We start from the raw sequence: 10,708 nt of genomic DNA on the forward strand, positions 1-10,708 counted from the left end.
GGTGCATTATCCTCAAAGACACCACTGCTTAATTATTTGCGCATTCTGGAAGACAATTCATCTTCCTCGATTGCCTTTAATCTATTACGGATGACTTGAAAACAGAATATTTCATGTTCCATTATACAAAGCCTTGCACACATAAAGCTTTCACTATGAGATTTCATAGATGAAATACCATAATACAGATTTTATTAAGCCATCCATTCTTAAGTCTCATTTTTTATTATTGACAGTGATGTTTCTAGAAACTCGTTGCTTCTTACTTTGTTTTGCAAAATTTCATTATCTTTCAAGGCAGCGAAAAAACACTATACATGTCAGACTTTAATTAGGTTGAGTAACATGCATTTTCTGATTAACATATATAGTCGATGTGTTTAAATAATGCATGCATAAAACCCAAATCCGAAAACCACAAACCAGAGCCAAAAATAATACTTTACAGTCCAAAAATTGAATAAATACTTATTCAAAATTATTAATAGTAAAAATAGTCCGAAGTCCATGATACGTCCGCATGTCAGGTCTGATCCTAGTCTCGATCATTACCTAAGAAGTTAAGACTAAGAGGTGAGCTTAAAATAGCTCAGTGTGAATCAATATAAATATAATCGATCAAAAATTTCATTATAGTACAGTACAATACAAGGAAAATTTCAATAAACGTACGAAAATGTCATGAGCATGATGCAATGCAAAAAGGTTCCTACCCATCCATCTGCTACACACCACGAGTTCTCCAAGACCTGTTTGCCAAACACCAAACAATGCAAGCCAAAGCTCGATGTGGATAAACCACCAGTACAGTAGTGCAGATAAACTGCTAATAAATATGCAGATAAACTGCCAATAAATATGCAGACAAGCAGTCAATTTCGTGGACAAGCCACCAATAATGGTAAATGCCGTGAAACTACCAATAGTGTGGACAAGCCAGCAACAATGCAAACAAGCTGCCAATAATGAGACAAAATTTCCAATCTCTTCGGTACTCCCAGTGCAGTGCACTGACAACAACATTGCGAAATTTAACTGTCGTCGGTACTCCACGAAACTCCTCCATCAACCACAAGAACCCACCTCATGCATATGCAATAAGACATACAACCATTGAGCAAAATCATGCTTTCAGTTTGATTTTAGTACAATGGCATGTTTCACATGCTTACGGTAACATATTCAATTCAATGGCATGCTTAAACATGCTCATAGTAACATATTCAGTTTAATGGCGTACTTAACATGCTTATGGTAATAGTTTTAGTACATGGATTGCAAGCCTTCAGTCAATCGATGAAATGGCATCGCAATCAAACACACTTAATATGCAATCAAACAATGACTCAATGAGTTGTATGCTATTCAAGTACCCAGTAAACAATAACAATCCATATCATGTCATTACAAAGTATATCAATATCAAGCATGCAACAAATTAATCAGACACACCAAATGTGCATTCATGCAAATTTGATAAGGCTTATCTCTCGATAAATTGTAAATAACGTACCATGCTCGGCACGGTTCAATATTCTTATTTGGCCACTCGGCCATGTCCTACCAGCAAGCAATATTTACCAATTCAACATATATTTTAATGTATTACAAACAATTATTTAAACTTAGGACTCACACCTTAATTCGCAACTCGCAGCATTACGTTGTAAAGAGCCACACTTTCGCGCCTTAAACGATCGTTGATTCAAAAACATCATTAAAACATTCATCTTACACTTATGACCAGCCTTGAAGCATTCCTAAGGGTTTAGACAAGGCAATATTTCAATAACAAATTTTCAAATTCAAAAAAATGATCAATCTTACACTAAAACAACGCTTAGCGAGAGTGCGATTAGGTTCCGATTTTGCTGTTGGTCTGGGATGTCACAATCAGTACCTATGATCAATTTTATAAAAAAAATCAGTAATTAAACTTTACTAAAAGGCCTTAGAAATATCTGGCCAAAACATCAACTTTAAGCGAAATTAATACAACACTAGCTTTCGCTAAATTCTGCACTTACGCTACTCGTTAACTACTTTCGTGTCACCAAATGAAGGGAAACGACTTCGCCTAAAAATTATAAAAACATGATTAAAAACTGATTATATGAGACGAGTGACAATATTTTACTAGCTAGAAAAGGGTGGCAAAAGTGATAAAACATCAACCCCCCAAAGTGGTGTTTAAGGCACACCACCATGGACGGCACAAAGAGGGGCTGCTTAGGGATTGTTTTAAGTTTGAAAAAATAAAGGAAAAGGGGATGGAAACGGAGTTATATCAGTATAATAAGGACAAAAATCGATAGACACAATAGAGGTTTTAAGGAACGGCAAACACCCCCAACGGCGGTGGTTTAGAGTGCTGCCTTGGGAAATTTTTTAGGGAATGTATAAGGCTAAAAGGAGGCTATTTTTTAACAACAAATTAACATAAAATTCCAGAAATAAATCAATAATAAATGGAAATAAAAGGAAGAGAAAATAAACATCACCTACACAAAGAGGAGAAGGGCGGCAATGGTGATTTTTTTTGTGGAAGCAATTAGGGTTGTTTTCGTGTGGTAAAAATAGAAAAATGAAGATTGGAAAATGAATGGAAAAAGGACAACAAGAAGGTGAATAAAATGAACAAAAAACCACCACCAGTAGAGGAGAAGTGGACGGTAAAGAGGGTGTAAAAGACTAGGGTATGGGTAACTCAAGAAAGGAGAAGAGAAAGGAAAAAAAATATATTGAGGGAGAAGGAAGATTAGGTGTTGGATGGTAGCTACAAAAGGAGAACAATGAAGAAGTACAGAAAATTAAAAAAAAAAAGTATACTTAACCCTAGGGTTACTAAGTTGGATAGCAATACAATAGGAGCAAGAAGAAAATTTTTTAAAAATTCAACAATATGCAATAGAAGGGATTCAAACTCAGGTCTCAAAAACTACTGCACTCACTCCTTAATTCTCTCAAAAAATTTGGGATGTTACATAAATAATCCCCCTTAGTGTGTCTTGCACCAATAATTAAAGATAATCAAATAAGCTAGATTTTGGCGAAAAGTCCTTGTTGCGAACTGCTGTTAGCGACTTGCCCTAACGAACTCAGATTCGTATTACGGTCCTTATCTATTCCTAATTTAGACCCAAGTCTGCATATTCATGTTTTACGAAAACATACTGGCAGATTCATAAAGAAGACTCCTATTGTGGGTTAAGAAAGAAAATCAGCTCATCTTAATCAAACAGACCAATCTAGTGAACCGTCGTATCCTGCCTCAATAATAATAGATAACCCATCCATAGTGGTCCACTTCTAGAAACAGATAACATGTAGGCAAATTCTTAAGAGTGAATCCCCTATTTACGGAATCATACCTATAAGATAATCCTGATGGATTATCTTATCTTGCACATATGGACTCACGTAACCAGATAACCCTCTCTTGGTGGACTTATCAAGCGGATCCCAATTTTGTGGAGGCAAAGAGCCAACATACATATATATATTCTTACACACGATTTTAACTTGCGAACTTCCCCATGATTATGCAACTTAGGCAAGTCGGGCGAATTCAAAACGCGAATTGCTTTGTAGATCTCATTGGATCTGGCCATGGCCATAGACCTGCCTCCATTCAAACGTCCCATAAAGGACTTTCATACATCCTATAAAGGGGCTCTCATATACGTCCCATAAAGGGCACTCATATACTGGCACCTTTCTTCGTACAATCCACTTGAACCTCCGCAAATCCTCTTTGTTAATTCGAGAAAGCATCGTACGATAAACCGAAAGATTTTAGGGCATTACAAAACACTTTCCAAATCATTTAATAGGGTTTTTTAACAATTAAAACATGAACATTCAATCAATTAACATCTCATCATTGAATTGAAACACAAGTAGCAGCATAATTACGTCTTTCAACACAACAATTACATTTTTAAGCATCCAAACACACCAGTAATCATAAACTCAACAATACATACAATTACATATCATTTAATCACTTCACATTTTCAAACATTCTAATTACCTTACTACCAAACCTAGGCGAAGAGCAAAGGCTAGACTATATTAGTAACAAGTAAACCCTTTGTATGTAAAAATCTCGATATATTTTTGGGATAAAGGTGAATCGTAAGGCCTAATACGACCCATAAAGCACTTGATCACGATCAACTTTGTACGCCTACTTGGGTATTGAGCATTTACCTAAAAAAAATGAAATTCCTTGGAATGTATAATTGCAACTCCGTAAAATGGAATCAGGTACCTTTTTTCTTACATATGGAACCATTCATATATGTGGAGATAACATATAGAATATAGATTTATTTTATAAGTATCCATTTGTATCCATTTGATTCGATTGACTTTTGCTTGAATCGGATGATGAAAAATTATCATGTCCGGTTCCTTTGGGGGATGGATCTAAACAAATTAACCTATACTAATAACAAAAAAACCTGACTTGAACGATCCTGTATTAAGAGCTAAATTAGCTAAAGGTATGGGTCATAATTATTATGAAAATTCAATTATATCGAGTCGTAAAGATAACTAGTACTCATTCTCAGAAATATTTTAGTTTAACTTTCCAGAACAACTCAATATTTTTTTATTTCTAGTACTTTGTAAACTTTCGACATTGAGAAATTTTGGGCCGTTACAATAAGATTCCATAATTATAGAAGATCATCATTTTCTATGAGCCAAAGAGCAAGCAAGCCTAATGGCCTTGGTTTTTAGTACCTTTATGAGAGCAGCTTGTTGAAGAATAAATCGAGATCGGACTAGGATTGAGAATAGAAAAGAAGAATTTAGAGAGGAGAAAACTGTGAGAAGAAAAGAGACTGAAAACCAAATTCAATATTGCATGCCTTTCCTCTATTCTGTTACAAATCATATATGGAATTCAATAACCGCTACTGCGATAGACAAAACGCATCCGTTTTGACAATGTAAAACTCACCGTATCATTAAGCCCTTTAATGAAACGCGGCGTTTACTTAAGTAATATTTTAACAGACTTAACAGAAATCTAAACCAAGATATGACCGTTAACGATCCATAACAATTGCCCGATCTGGAAAAGATCTTTGTCCTCAAGGATCAAATGTGGGAAACCGACGCTGAAGATCCAATAATTTCTCCCACGAAGCATCCTCAGGGAAGGTATCCGCCCATTCGACCAAGACCTCCACTGCAACTTGATTCCCTTATTTGACCAAACGTCGATACAACACCCGAACCGGTAACTTAAGAAGGCCGCCATCCGAACCAATTGGTGGTAAGGTAGGAGCACTCACAGCAGAACCAATGTGTTTTTTTAACTGGGATATATGGAAGGTATGATGAATTCGAGCAGACGGTGGTAATGCCAACCTATATGCCACCTGTCCTACCCGAGCTTCCACACCAACTTTTGATTCCTGAATCGGCACAAAGAATGTTGACGATAGGGCTGTAGCTTCAAATAGACGAGATCACCCACCTTGAATTCCCGTTCAGTTTGTTTTTTATCTGCCATTTGTTTCATTCGGTCTTGAGCTCGAGTAAGATGGAATTTGAGAGCCTGTCGCATAACTTCTCTCTGCTGCAAGGTGCGATTGACTGAAGCAACTGGAGAAGCACCTGTCACATAAGGTAAATGTAATGGAGGAGGTTGTCCATAAAGGGCCTCATAGGGTGTTGTTTGTATGGCGGAATGATAGGTAGTATTGTACCACCATTCGGCCAGTGAAAGCCAAGACACCCATGCTGAAGGCTTCTCCCCAATCATACATCTCAAGTACCCCTCCAAACATTTATTTAAGATTTCGGTCTGACCATCTGTTTGGGGATGGTAAGTTGTTGATCGTTTCATCTTGGTTCCCATATGCTTGAAGAGCTCCCGCCAAAACTGACTCAAGAAAATTTTGTCCCTATCTGAGACAATGGACTCAGGGATTCCATGAAGCTTGTAGATGTTATTGAGGTACTCTTGAGCTACTGTCAGAGCAGTAAAAGGGTAAGTTAAGGGCTCAAAGTGACTGTACTTGGTCAAACGGTCGATCACCACAAATATAGTTGATTTCCCCTGTGAAATTGGCAATCCCTCAATAAAATCCATACAAATGTCTGACCAGGCCCGTTCGGGAATTGGAAAAGGTTGCAAGAGGCCAAAAGATGACGCGTTGTCTGCCTTACACCTTTGACAAACCACACATTCCCGCACCCATGTTTTGATGTCCTTGGACAGCCCTTTCCAATACAACAAGCCTGAGATTCAATGTCTCGTAGCATGGACCCCGGAATGACCTCCCACAGGTGAGTCATGAAAGATGCAAAAAATCTGTTTCCTGAGCGAAATATCCTTGCCAACCACCATCTTATTCTTCCTTCGCAAAAAAATTCCATGCCACGAGTATTTGGGATGCAACTGTGGCTGAGTCTGCACCTGTTCACACAATTGAGAACGTTTCTAGTCCGTTACATACAAGCCAAGAATCTGCTCCCATATCTTGGACCAGTCGGATCCCATGCTAATTTCACATTGGAATAGCTGAGAACTAGAGTCAAAGGGTTGCCTAGACAAGGCATCCGCAATAGCGTTTTGAGACCCTTTTCGATACACGATTGAATAGTCATAGCCGAGCATCTTAGCCACCCATTTCTGTTGATAAGGAGTAATGGCTTGCTGCTCAGAAAGAAATTTCAGGTGATCCGTTCTGATGACAAAATGACCGCCCACCAAGTACGAGTGCCACTTTTTAACAGCTAATAACACCGTCATCATTTCTTTGTCATAAATGGACAAAGCTTGATATTTGATACCCAACGCTTTGCTATAGTAACCTATTGGCTTACCCTTCTGTTGAAGAACCGCTCCCACGCCCTGTCCACTAGCGTCTGTCTCCACACAAAACTAGTCCTGAAAGTCGGGTAATATCAATACCGGAGCTTGACAAACTGCTGACTTGAGTTGTTCAAAGGCTACTTGTTCGAGTGCAGTCCATTGCCATGAAGCTCTCTGTCTTAACAGCAAGGTAAGTGGCTTAGCTATTAACCCATAGCCTCGAATGAACCTCCGATAATATCCTGATAAGCCAAGGAAACCCCTCAATTCCTTAACCGACCGTGGAGAGGGCCAATCCAAAACACTTGCAATCTTAGCTCGGTCCATACTCACAGTGCCCCGACATATGACATGTCCCAAGTATTCTACCTGAGTGGCTCCAAAAGTACACTTGGATTTCTTAGCAAAAAGCTGGTTCGTTCACAAAACTTGAAGAACTTCATGTAAATGTCGCAAATATCCGACCACCCTTGCGAATACACAAGGATGTCATCAAAGAACACCAACACCGATCTCCTCAACATAGTTTGAAAGACCGAATTCATCAAAGACTGGAAACTGGAGGGTGCATTGGTTAAGCCAAATAGCCTTACCAACAATTTCTTAATGACCCTCATGCGTTTTAAAGGTTGTTTTGAAGCATCTTGTTCACACATTCGGATTTGATGATACCCTGAGCGTAAATCCAGCTTAGAAAAATAGTTAGCTTGTCCTAATTCATCCAACAATTCTTCAATAATCAGAATTAGAAATCTATCCTTGATAGTCAATTAATTAAGCTGCCTATAGTCTACACAGAGACGCCAGCTCCCATCCTTCTTCTTAACCATGACCACGGGAGAAGCAAAAGGACTGTTGTTGTCCCGAATAATCCCAGCCTGTAACATTTCTTAAATAAGTTTTTTGATCTCAGCCTTCTGAACAGTTGGATACCTATACGGATGCACCTTAACCACCTTGGATTCGTCCACCAAAGGTATCCTATGATCGTGTAACCGAAGGGGAGGTAACTGTGTAGGCACCTGAAATATATCCTCAAAATCATTCAGAAGTTTTTCCAAGTCAAGTGACGCCTGAGCCGGAGGCATTGTGAGAACAGTCTGATCATATGAGGTCAACAACATCGGACCAGGACCATTACCTACCAAGCTCATACACCTAGAAAATTGGCCACTAGGAATAACCTGCATTGAACCAGGTATGGTGCCCTTTAAACTGTAATTTCGCAACCCACATTTAAATTGCATGGTGAGATTGGCAAAATCCCATACAATCGGCCCTAACGAAAGCAACCATTGAATACCTAGCACCACATCAAACCCTTTGACCGATAACACTAAAAAATCAATAACACATTTATACCCTTGTGTCTCCCATTCAACAGCTTTACAAAGTCCATGAGTGTTTAATTTCACCCCGTTTGCCACCGACACTTTCAAACAAGGCACAGGTTCGATGACCAGCTTCAATCTTCTAGCTACCTTGAAATCAATGAAATTATGTGTGCTACCAGAGTCTACCAAAACCACCACCTCACATCGATCAATATTTGCTGGGAACTGCATGGTATTGTGTCCTTGTAATCCATGTAAGGCATGTAATGATAATACAGGAGATGAATTTCCAGATCCTAATTCTGTTGTTTCCAACTGCTCAGGACAGTCTTGAAAATCCTCTTGAGTAGGGCTTCTTATGTCCGGACAACTGTCCTCCCATGGTTCTACCACCAACTGGTACATTTGAGACTTCGAGCATTTATGGCCTGGAGAATATTTAAGACCACACCAAAAGTAAAGCCCCTTCTTCCTCCTATCCTCTAATTCGGCCTGAGACAAAGACTTTGAGGGTACTCTAAAATTAGACTTCCCATTTGTTGACTCACTTGTTGAATTTAAACTATTGCTTCCCCTAAAACTCCGAGTCACAGGAAGTAAGGGTCTGCCCACTGAACTACCACTGGTAAGCAGATTTTCTTTTTTGATTGGTCCGTGTACAATATTCTCCACCTGTCTCGCTAAGTTGTACCCCTCTACCAGTGTCTGAGGTTTAAACAACCTAAGGTATTGGCCTATCTCTGCCTTGAGATTGCTGAGAAAAATGCTCAGGGCGTAAGATTCAGAAAGATTCAACTGATTCAATAAACTTAGAAACCCATCATGATACTGGTCTACAGAACCAATTTGCTTGAGGATTACCAGTTCTACCATGGGATCCAAAAAAGAGTCCGATCCAAAGCGCTCCTTAAGTCCCCTCGCATAAATTTTCCCAAAACAGTTGATATAGTCCCCATGCCGTCGAGAAAAAAAATGATGCCAATCAAGAGCCTTACCTTCTAAATGCAACATAACCAACCGCACTTTTGCGTGATCCCCAATTCCCTCCGCTTCAAAGTACTGCTCAATCTTGGACCACCAACCTCGGAAGTTCTCCCCATCGAATGACGGACATTCCATCCTAAAAGTGGAACGATCAGCTTCCACCAGCACCCCACGTGAAGACATACTTGAATGACCCCGCTCTGCCATTGGAGATACTACTAAGTGCTTTTGAGATGAGAACCCAGGTTGTGTTCCCAAAATTCCTTTGCCTTTACTGTTCACCGTTCCGTTCACTGCCATTGGAGGTCCCTGCCCAAAATATTGTTCGAATAAAGAATGAAGTTCAGAATGAAGCTCCGTATGTACCTCTGATTTGATTCCCTCCTGTAGATCCTTCAACCAAACATCAATTTTTGCATCCAATTGAGAGAACTCTGTTTGAATGTGAGTAAGTTCCCCTTGAATCTGTCCAAGTTCCTTTTGCATTCTCGTGGTTACGCCGTCGCCGGTCATGAGGATCGAGAGGCTCTGATACCTTTGTTGAAGAATAAATCGAGATCGGACTAGGGTTGAGAATAGAAATGAAGAATTTAGAGAGAAGAAAACAATGAGAAGAAAAGAGACTGAAAACCAGATTCAATATTGCATGCCTTTCCTCTATTCTGTTACAAATCATATATGGAATTCAATAACCGCTACTGCGATAGACAAAACGCATCCGTTTTGACAACGTAAAACTCACCGTATCACTAAGCCCTTTAATGAAACGCGGCGTTTACTTAAGTATTATTTTAACAGACTTAACAGAAATCTAAACCAAGATATGATCGTTAACGATCCATAACACAGCTTGACGCAAAAGAATTAGCACCATCAAGGAATGAGTCATCCAAATCCCTGCAAACAACACCACCAATAGAAGAAGGCCTTTGTTAAGAAAATTCTCCCTCATTCTTTCTTCTAAAATAAAAAATCATCGTAGGCCTTATTAATAAAATTGAAAAAAAAATCCCTAAAGGCTTGCAGTCAAACCAAAACAGGTTCTTTAATAGTATTTTCCAAAACAAACATGATCCTAGCCTTCCAAAGGTGCTAGAAAATTTAACAAATACGGCGTTTAAAATCCAAAGAACCAAAATCAAGATTAAAACTTACGATATCAATCCACACCATTTTTTAAATCTTGAAAAACCCTCTTGTAGCACTTGACTCTTGAAGCAACCATATTATGACAAGCTCTACATGTAGCACCATTCAAGGCCTAAATTAGGTTCCATCCTTTATCAAACAAAATTAAAAGTTAGATCCTTTTGGTACGCTAAAAGCATAGACCAAACAAGTTGCCTATAACCCAACCTTACAAAGTAGGTTCCATCCACAAAAAAGTGCCAAACAGTTGGTTTAATAAGAAGTAGAAGCAATAGCCTTACATTTTGTTTCATTGAATGAGGACTTTTTTAGGTCCATTTTATAGGATCGACAATTTGAATCACTCAAATCTTTAAAAATAAAATCCACAGCATCAAATGGAGGCGAAGAAAACACCTCAGAA

At 38.8% G+C, this 10,708-nt stretch overlaps 2 protein-coding genes across 2 annotated transcripts; both read right to left on the reverse strand.

The window, feature by feature from the left end:
* Positions 1 to 6,907: 6,907 nt before the first annotated feature.
* Positions 6,908 to 7,725, reverse strand: LOC128036163 (uncharacterized mitochondrial protein AtMg00860-like). Its single transcript, XM_052627056.1, has 3 exons — positions 7,641 to 7,725; positions 7,432 to 7,550; positions 6,908 to 7,249 (listed from the first exon to the last, which is right to left on the reverse strand). Exons 1-3 carry the CDS (start codon positions 7,723 to 7,725, stop codon positions 6,908 to 6,910), a joined length of 546 nt encoding a protein of 181 aa, XP_052483016.1.
* A 3-nt stretch (positions 7,726 to 7,728) lies between these two features.
* LOC105782546 (uncharacterized) lies at positions 7,729 to 9,642 on the reverse strand. The gene has a single exon (XM_012607347.2). It carries the CDS (start codon positions 9,640 to 9,642, stop codon positions 7,729 to 7,731), a length of 1,914 nt encoding a protein of 637 aa, XP_012462801.2.
* Between the last annotated feature and the right edge of the window lie 1,066 nt (positions 9,643 to 10,708).

The sequence above is a fragment of the Gossypium raimondii genome, chromosome 13 (genome assembly GCF_025698545.1).
Source record: "Gossypium raimondii isolate GPD5lz chromosome 13, ASM2569854v1, whole genome shotgun sequence".
In the NCBI taxonomy this organism is placed as follows: domain Eukaryota; kingdom Viridiplantae; phylum Streptophyta; class Magnoliopsida; order Malvales; family Malvaceae; genus Gossypium; species Gossypium raimondii.

Bases quoted from the DNA above. Each gene is read 5' to 3' on its own strand.
- LOC128036163 (XM_052627056.1), bottom strand. From the start codon at position 7,725: ATGTTACAGGCTGGGATTATTCGGGACAACAACAGTCCTTTTGCTTCT. The intron at 7,551-7,640 runs GTCTCTGTGTAG...TGGATGAATTAG, and splicing joins GAAGAAGGATGGGAGCTGGC to GACAAGCTAACTATTTTTCT. The intron at 7,250-7,431 runs GTAAGGCTATTT...TGAACGAACCAG, and splicing joins GGGTCATTAAGAAATTGTTG to CTTTTTGCTAAGAAATCCAA.
- LOC105782546 (XM_012607347.2), bottom strand. From the start codon at position 9,642: ATGCAAAAGGAACTTGGACAGATTCAAGGGGAACTTACTCACATTCAA.